This window comes from Lycorma delicatula, chromosome 4, assembly GCF_047948215.1.
Source record: "Lycorma delicatula isolate Av1 chromosome 4, ASM4794821v1, whole genome shotgun sequence".
NCBI lineage: Eukaryota > Metazoa > Arthropoda > Insecta > Hemiptera > Fulgoridae > Lycorma > Lycorma delicatula.
Genome location: NC_134458.1, coordinates 211,948,843 through 211,968,303, shown reverse-complemented (window position 1 = coordinate 211,968,303; position 19,461 = coordinate 211,948,843). Strand labels below are relative to the sequence as shown.

General features: G+C 32.9%; 1 protein-coding gene across 1 annotated transcript in view; it reads left to right on the top strand.

The window, feature by feature from the left end:
• The window catches only part of hob (bridge-like lipid transfer protein family member hobbit), a 174,501-nt gene that overhangs the window by 98,440 nt on the left and 56,600 nt on the right, over positions 1-19,461 (top strand). Inside the window, exons 24-27 of the mRNA XM_075365147.1 lie at positions 2,396-2,616; positions 5,375-5,517; positions 6,189-6,410; positions 12,610-12,750. Of these exons, the coding sequence (XP_075221262.1) occupies positions 2,396-2,616; positions 5,375-5,517; positions 6,189-6,410; positions 12,610-12,750 (727 nt within the window). The remainder of the gene's footprint in view (positions 1-2,395; positions 2,617-5,374; positions 5,518-6,188; positions 6,411-12,609; positions 12,751-19,461) is intronic.

The following is a 19,461-nucleotide window of genomic DNA, read 5'->3' as shown; positions in this document are numbered from 1 at the left end:
TTTTTAATTTATTAAGTTGTTTGGATTGTGGATCATGGACCTCTGCTTAACTGTACGTCTTTACCATTTTTCCTTGAAAACTTTCTCTTTCAGGTTTTTCTTATGCAGTATATTCATGTTTATTTTGGTCTCCCTCTGGATTTTCTTCCATATATGTTTAAATTAGAATTTTCTTTATTACTCTTCCACTCAATAGAGTAATAAAAGCAGTTTAAGTACCTAAATACCTTCTTATTTCTACCGTTTTCAGTTCTCTACATTCTACATCTTCTCTTATTTTAGAATTCCTTAATCTCTTTCATTTTTTCTACCCTGCTTCTTAAAACCTTAATCTCAGTCACTTGTATTTTATTACTTTCTCTCATTGTAGTCACCTATGATTGTAAACCAGTGTTAGAATTCATATATAATAACTTATGAATATTGCCTGTTTTTTATTCATATATATTGTCTGCTCATTAATAATGTATGATTGTGAATTATTTAATCAATTAATTAAATAATTCCTTTGTAATGTGAGCTTTTCTCTTCAACTTTCTGTTGAAGCTGTTTCATGGTGTATACTATTTCACTAGCAAATATGTCTTGAAAATACTTAAGTCTTTTATACAAAACTATTGAAAAAAGTTACTAAAATATGAAAAAGCAAAGCTTTTGCTGTTTAATTTAAATCTCAAATTTCAATTTTAAATATAAAGGATGAGCTAAGATCAACGGTTACAAAATTTAATTGTAAAACTCAAAAACTTTAAGAGTAAAACTATTTAAATTCTAAAACTTTACGATCATTTTAATTGTTAAACAATCATCATCAGTAGATTGTGAGGAATTTGTCAATAAAAAAAAAAAATGATAAGCCAGTTTTTTCTAATCTATTTTTATAATTAAGCAAATGCTCTTCTACACTGGCTTCAGTCTTTCTTTTAGTTTGCCTTGTACATCTAAATTACAGGTTTTGTTTTGTAGCAAATTGGAATTCTGTTTTGTACTAATGTTTAACCTCAACATTATGAGGGTGGCTGAGGTGTAATACAAGTCTCTCATAATTTACAAATAAAGAGAGATAATCAAACGAAACAAAAACGGCATAAAAGTACATTTTATTGATATAAAAATTTAATTTATTTTTCCATTTAGTCACCATTTACTGCTATACATTTCTTCCAACAGAGAACTAGTTTTCTCATTCTCTCAAGGAATAATGCCGGTAGTCTTTCCTTGATCTACAATCTCACTACATCCTTCAGTTCATCATCTTGATGAAATGAATATCCTTCTTTAATTGCAGAAAGAAGTGAAAATCACAAGACACCAAATCTGGTAAGTATGGAGGGGTGTGGAATAAGTTCAAATTTCAGCTTTACAAGCGTTTCATCAGTTACATGCGATGCGTGTGGCCTAGCAATATCATGTAGCTAAATTATCAGCTCCGTGTAGATTTTCAAACATGACATATGTCTCCTAAGGTTAATATCTATTTATTGCATAAAATTTATTGTCAACCCAGCTTCCAGGTAGTCAATCATGTATGTGTGTTTGGAATCCTAGAATACTTAAAAGATTTTTTCCCGAGGGTTGTGTTTTGAATTTCTTTGATTGTGACAAACTATAGTGCCAGTATTCCATGCTTTGCGATAAAATGCAGTAGAAAAGTGGCATTAGCGTTCACTTTTTCACTGTTAAAAATTCAGCCACTGCATGTTGTTTTAGACTTGTTGACATCAAGCGAACTTGACTATAACAATGGCAACTAATAGAAAATGAAAAGGGGTAGGTCAGTAAGTTTTGAAATATTAGTTATAGATGAAAAAAATTAAAGATGACAGAATCTATTACTTTGTGTGATATTTTTTTCTTCAGTTACATTTCAGCTGCCCTCATATATTGTTCATATTGGTTATTATTTTTTTTTAATATATTCTAATCTTTATCTTCCTCTAGTTTTACCTTCTACATATCCTCTATATTTACTTTACTCATTAATTTTGCTTTATGCTGGTCTACTGGATTTTATTTTGTCTTAAAATTTACTTACTCTTAAAGGTGCTTAATGTTGAAAAAATATCACAAAATATTTTAATATAATAAAAAAAAAAACTTTGGAAGTAGTTAGAATATTTTAAAATACACTTTATTATCAAATAATCCTAGAAGCTTTACTCTATGAGGTTTAGATGAATATGTGCTTCTACAGCATAGTAAGGTATTAAAAGAAATTTTTTAATAATATTTTTTATTCATTCTATGCATTTCTTGGCTAACCATTATTATTATTATTGGTTTTATTAATTCAACAACATAGTTTGATTGGAAAATGAGTATGATTGTTAATTTAGTCAATTTTTTTTATCCTTGGGACATTTCCTGTATAATGATTTTAAAATTCTTTTTACAGATGGTTTGAAAACTTAAAATTGATATTATCTGGTATTACTCGGCCTACTAGACGGGGATCAGCATTCAACAATTTAAGACCACGTAAACAACCTCTTAGTCGTCATTATCGTAAAATACACTTGTCGCTTCAACTTCATCGTTTTCAAGTACACTATTGGATGTCATTTGCTATGCAACGTGGTCTTGAACTTGTCGGTCAGCGAATATCTTCTAGTTCAGGTATAATAATTAAACATTTATTTTTTGTGGAAGTAAAAATTAATTTTTTAAATTATTTTTCTTAAATATATAATTTTACTTTACCTGTTGTGTTAAGACTATTATTAACCATTTTTTACTATTTATTAACTATTTTTCTTTTTTTGAATGGTATATAAGAAATGCCATCTAACAGTCTCTTGCTTTTACAGCAATAGTTTTTAATAATCTTTGGATTTCTTTTGTTTTCAATTACATTACAGCCAATATTAATTTGTTGAAATTATAAATTAAGGAAGAATCATTCTTTTATCGTATCTTTTATATTTCAATTTTACCATTGACTTCATTATTGTAGATGGAAAATGGTTGTTCATTCAATAAAGAAGAAAATATTCCTGTCTGTAAGAAATATCATCGATAAGTGCATTTTTTATAGCGTAATGTTAAGCTATCTACACCTAATATGCAGGTATTCTATTTCCAATATGTCATGATAACTGTAATCTCCTGTTGTGGAGCAAGCACTTGAAAGCCACTTTGCACTGTGTTTTTTTAAATATCTTGTAAACTTAAGTTCATTACATTTTATTTTTGTATGCATATTATTCATTTTATATTATACTCTAAAAACATTTAATTTTTATACTTAAAAAAAGTTCAAAGCTACAGGTAAAATATAGAAAATATCACTTTTCAAGTCTTTGTTTAACCTAAAAACTCGAACCATTTTCTTATTTTAAATAATTAATTAATATTGAAGTAAATAAATAATTAACACAATAAAAAATACTTTTTTAGTTAACTATGAGGTCTGTTCTGAAAATAACCGAACTTTATTTTTTTTTATTCTTTATTATTAATTATTCAGATTATTGGTCCTTGTCCCGCTCAAAGTACTCCCCTTCCCTATTCACACACTTTATCCGGCGGTGTTTCCACTTCATGAAGCAGCCATGGATAGCTTCATTTGAAATGACCTTTAAAGTCTGTGTCGAATTTGCTTTAAGTCATCAATAGTCTCAAAAACCTTTCATCATTGATATTAATTTCGAAAATAAGAAAAAATTTCAAGGAGCCAAGTCTGAGGTTGAGCGAGGACATTCATCTGTTTTTTGGCACAAAACGGACAAATTGATAAAGCTGAGTCTGTGGGTACATTGTCATGGTGAAGTAACCATGAGTTGCCTCAATATAACTCTGTTTTTGCGGATTTTTTCATGGTTATAAATGGTTCACTCTTTCACTTTGAGCCAGGAATTCAAAATGCACAATTCCATTAAAATTGAAAAAAAAAACAGAGAACATCAGTTTGGCATTTGATCAAAACTGACGTGTTTTCTTGGGGCATGGTGATCCTTTGCCAAACCATTGTGATGATTGAACTTTTGTTTCATTCTCATAGCCGTAAACCCAGCGTTCGTCTTCCATTATGATCTTTTGCAGGAATGTTTCATCATCACCTTGTTCAAGAAATTGCCGACAAATGTCCACTCTATGTTCTTTCTGCTGTTCGGTCATCAAACGAGGAACAAACTTTGCTGCAACTCAATGCATGTTTAATATTTCAGTCAAAATGTCATGGAATAATCCAGTTGAGATGCTTACCACTTCTACAAGTTCTCTGACAGTCAATCAGTGATTTGCATGCACCTAATTTGATTTTCTGAACATGGGTGTCATCATTTAAAGTCGAAGGCCTTACTGATCGAGGGTCATCTTCAATTGACTGACGGCCACTTTAAAATTGTGAAACCATAACATTGTGTACAACACAGAGCATCATCTCCGTAAGTTTGTTTCAAAAGTTGAAATATTTCTGTGAAAGTTTTCCCCAGTTTCATGCAAAATTTTATGTTGTATTGTTGCCCCTGAAAATTGCACATTACAAAAATCAATGCTAACACTTGAACACATTGCACATCAAATAACAATTAACAGAAAAAGTAAACAAGATATCCACAATCCAAGAACATGTGATTACAGAGGAGATTATGTGGAACACAGTGCTGCCGACCATATGTCACTCAATATCTCCGTTGGCATGTAATTAAAAATGTTCAGTTATTTTCTGAACAGACCTCTTATTTTTCTATCAGGCCTCTCGGATAGGTTCATGCAAAAAAAATTAAAATGAAGCTAATTAATACCAACAGAAAGGTATCATGATAATTTTAACATTGGATCAGTACCCATAAACAAACTTAAAGATAAAAAAATTGTGAGAAAAATAGTGTTTTTGCTATTCATAAATATGCAAAAAAAGGAAAATTACATTTAAATATAGCTGATCATTAAAAACTGAAAATTTGTTGTGTTATGCAGTGATGATTCTACCTGTCAGCTGATTGTACTATCAATACTAATCATCTATTGCATAGCTACAGTACCTGTATTCAAATTAAGTTAAAAGTGTGGGATTTTTATTAGCCTTATGTTCAGCCACCATGTTGACCAATGTTATGGTCTTTCACTATTACAACTGGTGAATTCCCATTTCAGCCGGGTGAGCTGAATTATCTTTAATTAGCTTGCATATTGGTCTCAACTGGATTGAAAAATGTTTACTTTCTGTGCTGAGCATTTCGGTCATGTTTAGATAAATTTTTTCAGCGTAGTTTGAATATCATAAGAAAATTGGTTTATCAATGGTAAAATGATGCTTTTTGTATATTTGAAGTAATGTTAAGCGTTCAGAAAAGAATTAGAATAAAAGAATACTTAGACGTTTAGGGTTGATAAGATAAGAATATTTTTTTATATTCAATTTTTTTTTCAGAGCATACACTGACTTTAGTTCCAATCGATGATGGCTTGAAGCACCGTCCTCGTCCTGAATGGGCTATTATGTATATGAATTGTGAATTAAATGATGCTGAAATTTGGCTGAAGAGTGCTTTAGAAGAGGAACCAGGAAAAGAGGTCAGTGTGTTTGTCTTTGTATTGTTTTTTCTTTTTTCCTAAAGCTTTTTTTCATGGGTTAAAAGGGAGAGGTCATCATAATACAGTACAAGTGTCATCTTCTTTAAATTCTTGACTAATCCAATATTAAGTGCATTTTAATTTTTTTTTAATTAAAAAATTCATATTTTCATCTCACACATCACAGTATACAGCCTGTGTGGTTAATACTTGACTTCCTGTACTGCAGATAGACATTTTAAGTCCTGGCTAGATATATTTAATGTTATGACCCCTTGATAATTTTCTCTCTGTCCTTGATGCTCTTGATTCTGTTGCTGAATTCTAATTAACAATACATCCTGGCCTTGCAACCAGAAATGTGACAAGTTAAGAGAATCACTCATTACACTAAGGAATGGGCATAGCTACTGGTGAGCCCTGAATCAATAAAGCTTTGGTAACTTTCTAGAGAATTTCAGAATGTGATACACATCAATTGATGTGATGTATACTACTGTTTTATGTTTAGCTTTATTTATTTTATTTTCTAACATGTATTGATATTAGCAGTTTTGAGTAAACATACCATAAAAAAATGTTATATATTATAATTTATTTTCATCTGTTTGTAATTTTAAGGTATTGTGTACTATTTTTAATGTTATGTATACTTTTTAAATTGTTTTTAGATGCTGTCACTTAGACAACCTGTAGAAAAGTGTTACTGCCTTAGTGTTGGTAAGGTATCATATGGACGGGAAGCAGCTGTTCCTGGAAAAGTACTTTCTGCAGTTTCCCATTCTGAAGGTACTCCAACTCATCGGCTTGTCGTACATCATTTGAAAGGTGCTTGGACTTTAAGTAACAGAGATGTTGCTTTTGCTTTATTTGATTCATTTATGAAAACAAAGGTATGTTTCCTTTATTACTGCAGTCAGTTTGAGTGATATAACATTGTGTAATGTGTTGTAAAGAAATTTGTATATATTTTACGACTTTTAGAATGTACTTTTATATTGCTACATGTGTAAATGTAAGATTTTTGTTTTTTTTTCATCTGAAAAGGAAAAGATGCAGCCTCCCACCTCACAGGCTCACATACACTACCTATATATATATATATAAAATTGTATCTACAGTTACAGAGCTAACGGTTTACTATAAAACCAGTTGAAAACTAATTTCAAAACTTTAATCATTTTAAGGATAACGTGCAGCTCTGGCAGCCGCCTATGCCTGGTGTTTGATATGTTACCTTGACCGTATACTACCCCTACCAACATAAACTGTTCACTATTAACATTAGTTATTTGCACATAATTAGTAACAAATGATAAATGAAAATCAATGGGAGTCACACAACATTTCACTTTACGTGTTTCAGAAGTTATAGGTAAATTTTTTAATTTGTACCCAATGTATGTGGCCAGAACGGCATGCAGGTGCTGTCGACGTGGCTGGAAAAGCGTCTTGCCTTTCGTATACCTGCCAATCAGAAATTTAAATTGATACCCACAGGACCACATGAAATGATAATTTAAGGTAAGCTTGCTGGTCTTGAAGTTTAAGTTTGAAATTGGTCAGTGTATATCTCTGGTCTCTTTTCACGAGCAGAGATTTGTGTTGTATAAAGTCTCTTCTTCAGTGCTATTTTTGAGCTGGTGGTCGAGTGTGTACCTCTTTCAGTTTCACAGTCTTGCTGTCTGAGAACTGTTACAACGGTCTTGCACCCTTATTGTTAAGACGATTCATACCCTTTTCATGAGGATTCAGAGAATTTGGCACATGATTTGTTCGAGTACCCGCCTCATCGTGACGAAAAGAGTGCAACGACTCCTGGTCGCAAGTCCCTGTTACAAGCAAAGGGGCCTTTACCTTTGATGGGGGGGCCATAATCTGTAACTGTGTGTTGATTTTTGATTTCATGCATTTGATCCTGCAGCAGTAAAAAGAAGTGTAAAGAGTGACAGGAGAATACAGGAGGTCTCCAGCTGCGGGTAGTCGTCATGCTTGTGCCCAATATCTAAATAGGAGGAATAAAGCAAGCATTTTGTTCGTATAATATTAGATCAGGGAATCTCCGACCATGACCGGTGTTATGGAGGTAGGTAAGAAGCCTAGCTGGAGCTTTTTCCTTCAACCCCCTCAAATACTGGTTCTGACAATGATGGTTCAGAAGTAGATATAGGAGTAACCACCCAGGAGGGTATGAACTCGCTCATTGAAGAGTTTTTGCAAGCCAGGAGCAGGCCTGGCAGCTCTGCCTCGTTGGCCTATGATGTTTTGGTGGAACTAGATGGCTTGTCTTCTTGTGTTAGCAAACCCCAAGTATACTAGTGCAGCTACCAAGAGGAGATTATTGCCTCGTCTCGAATTCTTCTGAGCAGTTTTCACGGCTCTTGTCGAGGGTTTTGAAAATCTTGCGTCATAACCTAAGGATGTAACTGCAGTCCGTAAACTGGCCTCAGCCCCAGTGCAGCCGCGTAGGTATGCTGAGATGGTTAGGGGCAGACATGAAACCAGCCAGTCCAAAAAACCTGAGGTTGCGTTTGTCAGCAGGGTAAAGGGCTTGACTGTGTTCAGCAGTAAGCTGAATAAAGATCTCCAGGTTGCCCATCGGGGTGACCAGAAAGGTCTTAAAATCAGGAACATTAAAGAGACCAGCAAGGGATTAGTTGGGGTAACAGATGATACAGATACCGTTCAGGTAATTAGAGATTCCACAGCGGTTAAGCAATTGAATTTAGAAATAGACCCGAAGAGAACACTGCTGCTGATTGAAAGGGATTTGCGTAACGAGGTAGAGTTCCGAGCTGCTCATGCATGTGAGCTTGTGAAACACTCCGACTGTGGAGTCTCCAACATAAGATGACTTTCAGCCCAGAGAAAACCACAATGGCTGCTTCCTTACAAATCTGGGTTCAGGTGGTTGGTCTCCCCATTCGGTACGTTACAGCTCAAAAATATCTGTGTGTTATCCTTGACGAGAATCTTCGATTCAAGGAACGTCTACAGTATGCAGCAAAAAAGGCTGCTGATGCTTTTTATGGAATCTGTAGAGTCATTCATCCCGATTGAGGGTTGAATTACTGTGTCATACAAATTCTTTACAAAGGTGTCAGCAAAGCTATTATAATGCGCCTGTCTGGGCTCACCGCATGGCTTTTAGGTATTGCATGAACATTTTGCAGCGGGCCCAGCAACTCCTCTTGCTGGCTGTTATAGGTGGTTATAGAACAGTCTCGCGGGAGCCAGTCTGTGTTATAGCCAGAGTCAGACCAATAGATATCTTGGCTAATGAACGTAAGGAATGCTACATTTCAAAGGTAAATAACCTATTGACGTCAGAACGAAAGCAGAAGATTGAAGACTGGGGCCTTGCATCTTGGCAGGTCAGATGGGATGAATCCTCCACAGGTCGCTACACGCATGATATACTTCCTATAGTTATATTTAGTTATATTTAGGTCTGATTGGATGGGTCTTCCCCAATTGTTATTTCTCTCCGGGCATGGTACCTTTCGGGCAAGTTTGGCTAGGGTTTGTTTGATGGATTCAAGTCAGTGCCCAGATTGTGGAACTGATGATACAGTAGACAACGTCCTCTATGTCTGTCCCCAATATGAGGTCAAACGTTCACGAGCTGTTAGGAAACTTGAGAGAAGCGTTGTTTTAAGTGTTGTTGTTATGGGTACAGGGTGAAGTTCTGCCAGTATTCGTCACTGTGTGTTCATTGTGGAGTGGAAGGGGGCACAAGCGAGAGGATTGTCCCAAGAAAAATGAGGGATCGTTTTGTGTTAGTTGTAAGAGGCTGCCCAAAGAGCAGAAGCACTCTGTGGATATTAAGGATTGTGACTCTTATTTGAGAGCCTTCAAGATGTATTTCAATTCGTTGAATGGTTAATATCGGGTAGTTAAATGCTCATGGTTCTTACATTGCACAATTGAATTAAATGACGTTGTTGCTCGAAGGAATCTGGATGTAGTTCTTTTGCAGCATCCTTATGTTGTGGCAGTTGTTCTGCCAGGTTTCGCTGGCTGGCAGAAGTTTCTGTGTGGTCCTGCTAGTATGTCTGCTATTTTGTGCAGGAAACATCTGAATTGTGTCTTTCTTCAGCAGCTCTCTGATTTTCACCATGTTGTAGTGAAGCTGGTAATCTGGGAATTGCAACTTTATGTTGCAAGTTTGTATTTTCAATGTAGGCACCCTGTTGAGCATCATTTTTAGGATTTTCCAGATTGTTGGTGGCTGTCCTATTCTGATCAATGCAGACATTAATGCAAAGTTTTTATGGTGGCACAGTACTCGTACATTGATGGATAGAAAAGGGAGTTGGTGGAGAGTTTCATTGTAGAACACAATTTCTTGGTTTATAATGTTTTGGATGATTTGCCAACTTTTGCAGGAATGGTGGATGGTAGAAGATTGTTTGCTGGCAAAAATATAGATGTGACAGTTGGAAGGAATATAACTGGGACTATTTGTTGATGGACAGTAGTTGATGACCGTTCCAGTGATCACTGTATGATTGCGTTTCAGATCACATATGTCATTGGTGAGATGTACTGGTGTAATGTTCCTGTTCAGCAGGGGTGTTTCTTGTACAGGAGGGCAGACTGGCAAAAATTTGTTGATATATTATTGGCCAGACTTCATGCCTTGGGCTGGAATTTTGAGGTTATGGATTTGGAGGAGTTGACGAGAGGCTTTCTCTTGCTTATGTGGATGCTGCAGAACACTCTATCCCATACAGTTCTAGTCAGGAGAGAATTGGTCCATGGTGGACTAGATAGTTTCTGATCTGAAGCAGTCTGTGAGTCTTAGGCAAGCTTCTCAATGTGAGGGGTGACCCTGAGGGATGGATATATATATAGGGATTTGAGGACCCAGTATTTTCATGTGATTCAAGCAGCAAAAAGGGATTTCTTGGCATTCTTTCATACAGGATCAGGGTTATAAGAATCCCTGAGGTGTCATTTATAGGATTTTGGGACATAAATGAAAGATAGATGTTCTTCTGTCTCCTCTCCCGACCCTGCAAAGTGTACTGACAAGACGAAAATATTGCGCACTCGACTGATTTACTGCCAGTTGACAATGTGGAGGGTGAATGTCAGTACCAACTGCATGTCAGGTGTGAGGTTGCTTCTTTTTGTTCATGTATTGCATCTTTGGAGATTGCTGAGGCTGAGGTGTGGCCAAAAAACCAATTCTAACAACCCAAGTACAGATATACAAAGTAAGTGATATGACACTTACCTTATTTTTTTTCTTTTCTTTATTCCAATAGCACTTTCACGGGATCCCGTGTTATCAGTTGTATATAAATTATATAAAATCACATACCAAACATAACAATTTTTTTATTTTAGAATAAAAATTAAAAGATTAAAATTACTATCATATATACAAAACATGAAGTCAAATAAAATAACTACATATATTTAAATATGACGTAAATTAAGAATTAAAAATTATAATTAAGTTTAAAAGTAAAATAATTAGAAAATTTATACCATGTAACCTGGACAGCCAATGTTACATTACTGAGTGGATTTGAAATTATCTATATACATTCTGATTATATCTATTTTTATCTAAAAACGTGCTGCCATCTTTTGCTGCTTGTATAAGTGTCATCTTCATATTCTGTCTGAAAGTTGATCAGGTTGGAAATTCTTTTGTACCTATATTTATAAAATCTCTCCAAAAGTCCACACTTTTACTGTTATTATTTTAATTAAATTTCTTAATTTCCACTATTTCCAAATTTGTCCGAATATCAGATACAGAATGTTTGTTATTAATAAGGTGGTCAGCAACATTAGATAAACCCAGTTTACCATTTTTATAATTTTTTTGTGTTCCAAAAATCTACATTTAAAAGACCTATTAGTTTTACCTATATATATATATATATATATATATATATATATATATGGTCACAGTCATTGCATTTTATTTTATAAATTCCACATGAATTATATATATAAATCAGTGTGATTGTTATTTTTTAAATATTTTATTATATGATTGTCTTGTATGCTGGTTTAAATTTACTTTTATTATAAATATTAGTTATATTTTCAACTACATTATCAGTGTATAAATATTTTAAATGTACGTTCTCAATTTTTTGTGCATCATTTATAAGAGTTGTGATATTAATTTTTGAAATTTTGTTTTTTGTATATATCAGTTAAAGAAACATATATACAAATATACAGATAATGCTTACAGATAGTGCTTTTATTTAGATAAAAATGGATATAATCAGAATGTGTAAAATAATTAAAAATCCGCTCAGTAATGTAACATTGATTGGCCAGGTTAAATGGTATAAATTTTCTAATTATTTTATTTTTAAATTTAATTTTAATTTTTAATTAATTGACATCATATTTAATTTTTAATTAATTGACATCATATTTAATTTTTAATTAATTGACATCATATTTAAATATATGTAGTTATTTTATTTAATTGACTTCATGTTTTGTATATATGATACTAATTCTAATATTTTAATTTTTATTAAAAAAAAATTAAAAATTATTATGTTTGATATGTGATTTTATATAATTTATATACAACTGATGATGTGGGATCCCACGAAAGTGCTATTGGAATAAAGAAAATAAAAAAATAAGGTAAGTGTCATTTCATTTACTTTGTATGTCTGTACTTGGGTTGTTAGAATTGGTTTTTAAAAAAAAATTATAAAAATTAATATAAAATTATATATAAATATATAATATTTAATAATAATATAAATTATAAAAAGTACAATATATTGATACAGAGGAATATGGGTCTCATAAGTATTTACTTTAGAAAAATATATATAATTATAGCATGTGCAAGGTTGGCTATTCCAATTAATGGCTTGTATATCATTTGAAAGGTGCTTGAACTTTAAGTAACAAAGATGTTGCTTTTTCTTAATTGATTTATTTATGAAAACAAAGGTGTGTCCTTTATTTCTATGGTCAGTTTTATTAACATTGTGTAATGTGCTATAATGGAATTTGTGTATAATTTATGATGTTTAGAATATACTTTTATGTTGCTACATATCTAAATATACATTTTTTGTGGTTTTTTTATAGCAATTGAAGAAAAATTTATCAACAGAAGCTCTAAAAAGTTTTCGTGGGGATACCTCTTCTACCCCATTAAAGTCACGTAATAGAGGAAAAGATCAACCGGCTGCTACACCTACACCTCAAACAAATTCTGCTGCTATTCAGGTATTTTTTTTGTTTGAAAAAATAATTATTGTTTGGATCCTTTATTATTAAAAACTAAATTTAACTTTTTCACCATTTTGGATGTGTCGACAGACAATGGAAATTATTTTCCAATATGCCATGGATACTTAGATACAAAATATGTCATTTAAACTTAGTACTGTGTAACACAACAAAAATTACATCTTTTTTTTAATATATCAAATTGTGCAGAATAAAGTAGAGAATACTTCCTCTCCTGTTTCTATCTTAAACCTAAGTTATGATCCTAATTTATAATGGTTGAGAAAAAATCATGCTTTATGTATTTTAAATACTTAAATAACATTCATTTATTCATGATTTTTGTTTTTCTCAGTTTAGGAAATTTATCTAATAAAAAGTTATCTTTAAGTATTTCTTTTGCACAGTAATGGAATAGGAAACACACCTCAGTTTTTGTTTTCACCAGTCAGACAAATAAATTAAAGGAAAATTTTATTATCTCGTTAATAATTATCTGACTTTTTTTAAAATACATTTTTTAGAGATGATATATTTAGAAAAAGTTTTCTCTTTCCTCTCCCCAAAAACTGCTGATGCTATCATGTACTTAAGACTCAAAGATTTTTGAAAGAGTATGTAAAATGAACATTATGCCAAATTTTATTACTCTAATGACTTTCCCTAGTAGACACCTTAGCCAGGAGTTTGACTTTTTGTACTGCCTCCTTCATGTACAATATAAGATTTCTTTGATAGTTGCATGTAAGCATATAGGATTCCAACCTTACTCAGTTCCAGCAAAAAAGCGGTGCATTGTCACCAACAGAAAGGCGCCAACATGAACCATTAAAATTTAATTAACAGAAGTACAACAATGGCAGCTGACTCGATTCCTATGATATTCCTTTCTGTTTTGGTACATGGAGTATCAACTTAAAATAAAAATTTTAGGTTTTTGAAAATATAATTTTATTTTTAAATTTTTTAACAAAACACTACTTTAAAATAATATATGTTATAAAAACATATTTTAAAATTACCACTGCCATATCCATACCCAGTCCCATTTATTTTGTTTTTCTGAATTTGAATTATCAACTGCCTCATCATCTGATAACCGTTGATGGATTGTTTTGTTTTGATACTTTTTTTTAGACATGTGAGGGTATTTGATGTCGTCTAAGCTATCTTCATCATTGTTAATCTGTAATTTTCCAAATTCAGGTAGCAATTTTGTTTTATTAGAATATTTTATATCTTGAATTATGGAGTCAAGAATTTCTGGAAGTAATTTTCTTATTTCCTCTGAATTGAATGGGAAAGGATTTTTTATTGATTCTTGACCTGAATCTCTTTTCTTTAAAATATCGATTGCTAGACGTCTTTTACTTCGTTTTTCTGTCAGAGAACCCTCATCCCATTGCCATATCCAAGTCCAATTCCAGTCTTTTGGCCATTGACTTGTGTTCATACATCCGTTATCATTTATTGATTCTCTATACTTTGCATCTTTACATTTTCTATCATCTTTTTTATTATTTTTTTTTTTATTATATTTCTCATCATCTGGTACTTCCGTTGAACATTTATCTCTTATAAAAAATTTTCTATTAAATATATTTCGACGATATGAATTTACTTTATTGCTGTTGTCTTCATTTGGTTTATTTTTACTTTGGTGTTCCTCCTTATCTCCTATCACTGAAATTGAATTAAATAAGTTGATTATTTTTTTAATTTTAATCATTACAAAACTATATATATATGTATATATCTATCAAATATAAACCACCAAAACACAGTAATTAGATAAGTTAAACTTACCATAGCCATCATCATGTGGTATTCTGCCTGTTGGCAGGTTCCTGGCACTATTGTTGTGTCCATCTAAGTTTCTGTCCATGCTTCTATTTTTGTCTTATTATAACCTTCTCTACCCTTTATGTCATTTATTAACTTCAGTCTCTTCCTTCCTCTTCTTTTTACTCATTTATCAGAGCCTTCTAGAACTATTTATTATTCCTTTTCCTCTAACTATATGTCTGATCCAGTTTCTTTCCTCATCTGATAGTAGCCACTATTGTTCTATCTTCATTTATTCTTCTTAATACTTCTACGTTACTTACATCTCATAAGGCTTGATCTTATCTTTTTCCTTTTTCTCCAGCCAGTGTCCACTACTGTACAAAAGTATACTCCAAACATAGCATTTTATCAATTTCTTCCCCAGGTTTAGATATATGTTGCTGCAGATTAGGTTTTTCTTTCTAAAAAAAGCTTCCTTTGCCATTGTAATTCTCATATTAATTTCTTCTTTACTCCTTCAGTCTTCAGTTAGTACTGTCTTGAGACATCTAAATCTTTTTACGTGTTCAATTTTTCCTTCTGCTGTTACAACATCCATATTTTCCTTCTTATTCACCTTCATAACTTTTGTTTTCCTTATTTATTTTCCCTCATCCCTACTTCCAATGCTTTTATCATTCCTTGTAATGTCTGAGTGTCTTTAGCTAAAATCAGCAGATCGTCAGCTGTAAGGTTGTCAGATTGTATAAGATCTTATGCAATCTATATTTCTTCCATCTCTGCTTACTATTTTTTGGCCATCCAATATTTCTCTCAATATTTCCTCGACATAAAGGGTAAACAGTGTTGGTGATAAACAGCAGTCTTGCCTCACTTCTCTGCCTAATTCTAACCAGTTTGTGAGATTCTCATTTATTTTCTCAGTTGTTTTTTGCTTTATATACAATTTGTATCTATAAAACACAAGCTCATCATCTTCCTCTTTTAAAACATCTCTCTCCAATCATTCTGATCAGTCCTAAAGCTTCTATTGTTCCTTTTCCTTTTCTGAATCCAAACTGTTCTTTCCCAGCATTCTCTTCCATTTTTGTAGTCAGCCTTGTATTCAAAATTCTCAGATTCTCAGTATTATTTTTGCAGTATGTAATATTAAGCTGATAGTTATAGAACTATAAAAAATACGTGAAGAACATAGGTTCTTCACGTATTTTCATTACCTTTTTAAGTATCAGTATCATTATTGTTTTAACAAGATCTTTCAACCACACTATTATCATAAATTGTTTTGCACATGCATCAAAAATCTTAACTAGAATTTTATACAGAAGAATTGAGAGGAGAGTGGAAGAAGTGTTAGGAGAAGACCAATTTGGTTTCAGGAAAAGTATAGGGACAAGGGAAGCAATTTTAGGCCTCAGATTAATAGTAGAAGGAAGATTAAAGAAAAACAAACCAACATACTTGGCGTTTATAGACCTAGAAAAGGCTTTCGATAACGTAGATTGGAATAAAATGTTCAGCATTTTAAAAAAATTAGGGTTCAAATACAGAGATAGAAGAACAATTGCTAACATGTACAGGAACCAAACAGCAACAATAACAATTGAAGAACATAAGAAAGAAGCCCTAATAAGAAAGGGAGTCCGACAAGGATGTTCCCTATCTCCGTTACTTTTTAATCTTTACATGGAACTAGCAGTTAATGATGTTAAAGAACAATTTAGATTCGGAGTAACAGTACAAGGTGAAAAGATAAAGATGCTACGATTTGCTGATGATATAGTAATTCTAGCCGAGAGTAAAAAGGATTTAGAAGAAACAATGAACGGCATAGATGAAGTCCTACGCAAGAACTATCGCATGAAAATAAACAAGAACAAAACAAAAGTAATGAAATGTAGTAGAAATAACAAAGATGGACCACTGAATGTGAAAATAGGAGGAGAAAAGATTATGGAGGTAGAAGAATTTTGTTATTTGGGAAGTAAAATTACTAAAGATGGACGAAGCAGGAGCGATATAAAATGCCGAATAGCACAAGCTAAACGAGCCTTCAGTAAGAAATATAATTTGTTTACATCAAAAATTAATTTAAATCTCAGGAAAAGATTTTTGAAAGTGTATGTTTGGAGTGTCGCTTTATATGGAAGTGAAACTTGGACAATCGGAGTATCTGAGAAGAAAAGATTAGAAGCTTTTGAAATGTGGTGCTATAGGAGAATGTTAAAAATCAGATGGGTGGATAAAGTGACAAATGAAGAGGTATTGCGGCAAATAGATGAAGAAAGAAGCATTTGGAAGAATATAGTTAAAAGAAGAGACAGACTTATAGGCCACATACTAAGGCATCCTGGAATAGTCGCTTTAATATTGGAAGGACAGGTAGAAGGGAAAAATTGTGTAGGCAGGCCACGTTTGGAGTATGTAAAACAAATTGTTGGGGATGTAGGATGTAGAGGGTATACTGAAATGAAACGACTAGCACTAGATAGGGAATCTTGGAGAGCTGCATCAAACCAGTCAAATGACTGAAGACAAAAAAAAAAAAAAAAAAAAAGTATTGCACATTGGGAGTGTGTTTCATCTGTTCCTTCATCTTCCAAAATTTAAAGAGTTCTACTGGAAGTTCATCTACTCCTGTTCTTCATGTTTTTAGTAATTTGTACAATTTCAGATCTCAAAATTTGTGGGACTTTCTCCTCTTCAATAACTTCTTCCACCTCAGTTTCTTGTGTTTCCTCTTTCCTTCATCCTATCAGCCAGCACATGTAACTTCCTCTGGAGAAGGAAGCGCATTGCTTCCTCCAAAACAACTAGGGCCCTGGTTGGCGTATTCCTGCTAGTCTGAAAGGCGTTAGCACTGGAAGAACTTCAGCGGATGGAATGAAGGGGAATCATGCTGGGAGTACAAGACTCAAAAAGCTTAGTCTCCCGCAATCAGACCCATAAAATAATTTTCACACTTGTCCATACGATAGGAACGCAAATCCTCCATAAATAAAACAATTTATAAGTGCCGCTAAATAACCAATAACCCACCTGATAAAAGAAAGATACAGCAGCAAGGGACTTGGTCCAGGCTCTGCGATCTGTAGGGAGAAATAATTAAACTCTCGCCATTCTTGCATTACTTCACTTTATATACAGGTCCTCTATATACTCTTCCCATCATTTCTTTATCTCATCTTCTTTACAAACACCTTTACCATATTTCTTCTCAATTTCTTTCACTTTATAAGTAGGATTTCTTCTATACCATGTGGTGTTTTTTACCTTTTTACATAACATGTTATATTTTTTATTTTCTAAATCTTCTATTTCTCTGCATTCTTCTTTTAACCATATTTCCCTAGCTTTATATGTTTCTCTCTTTAATTCATTATTCAATCTACGATGGATTGCTCTGTTGTATTCTCCATCTTTATTTTTATATTTTCTTCTTTCTTCCATTTTTTGTATCATTTCTTGTGTTACGCAAGGTTTCTTTGCTCGGGTGCCTTCATAGAAACCAATTCCTTTCTCTGCAGCTTCCCTCATGGATGATTTTATACTTCATCAGACTTCCTTTACTGGTTCATTTTCCCTTTTACCTTGAGTAATTGGCTTAGTCAGCACTTCACCTGTTTTACTCTCCCTATGCCCTCTAGCCCTATGTTTCATTCTTTCACCTTTTTTCCAGTTTGAATTCTTTTTAATTTTATTTTCATTTCCATCATTAACAGGATATGATATGATCACTTCCTATGTCAGCTCCTGGAAGCCTTCTTAACAGCATTCCTTTTTCTATTTTCAATAAAAAAATGATATTTTTTTTGTTTATGATTCTTAAAAAAACCTACTTGTAATGAAAAAATCCTATTGGCAAAATTCAACCCTGTCTCCTCTTTCATTTCATGTCCCCAGTCTGAACTTGCCCACTATCTTTCCATCTTTGCCTTCTCCCACCATTGTGTTCCGGTCCCCTGTAATTATTTTACAGCCATCCTCTTCATTTTCTAGTAACTCCTCATTGTTATTGTACATCATTTCAGTATCTTCATCCTTATACTCCAATGTTGGCATGTAGAACTGAACTATTACTTTTGGCAACATCCCATTCCTTAAAGCCATTACTGCTCTGTCATCCAGATAGAGTAAGATTTTCCTCTTTCAATTCATGAGTAATATATGGTAACTTCACTTCTTAACTCTCCTCTTCCCTCCTGTCTAATCTTACTTATCCCTACTATCTCCATTTTATCTATTTTTATCTCTTCAAGTTTTCCAACTTTCCTGAAGACAATAATGTCCTCACATTTCATGTACCTATTTTCGCTGCTTTTTTTTTCTATGACAGTCCTGCTGCTTCCCCTGGAGATCTAAATAAAAAGTCATTTTACCTCTGGAATATTTAACAAAAGAAGATATCACCATGTTGCCTAACAAGGAAAAAGTAATACACTGGTATTCTATTGCCTTCTGTATTCTAATGCTGTTGACTTCCTATAGAAGTTTCTCACCCCCAGAACAGTAGAGTTCCTCAAACCCTTATCTGCTTATCTGCCCTCTGGAAAGGTCATTGGCTCTACTGTGTTAAGCCACTCAGGGTTGAATAATGAGTCGTAGAGGGATTAGTTTGAAAAACTAGGATTGAAGACCAACTGGCCAAGCAAATTTTTTTAATGTTATGATCAGATACTTTTTCAATAAACCTCATGCTTCACATAAACCTAACATTTTTTTCCAAAACTGTTGTCATGCTACTATATAGTATTATTTATTTCTTAGTACACTATTACAAAAACCATAACATAAATTGCAACTACCTTAAAAAGTTATCAGTTAGTTATTTCTACAACCCTGATAACAATTTTATTGTTTGTGTATTGTTGATACAAAAGGTTATTTTTAAATGTTAGAATTAAATAAATCTTTATTTTT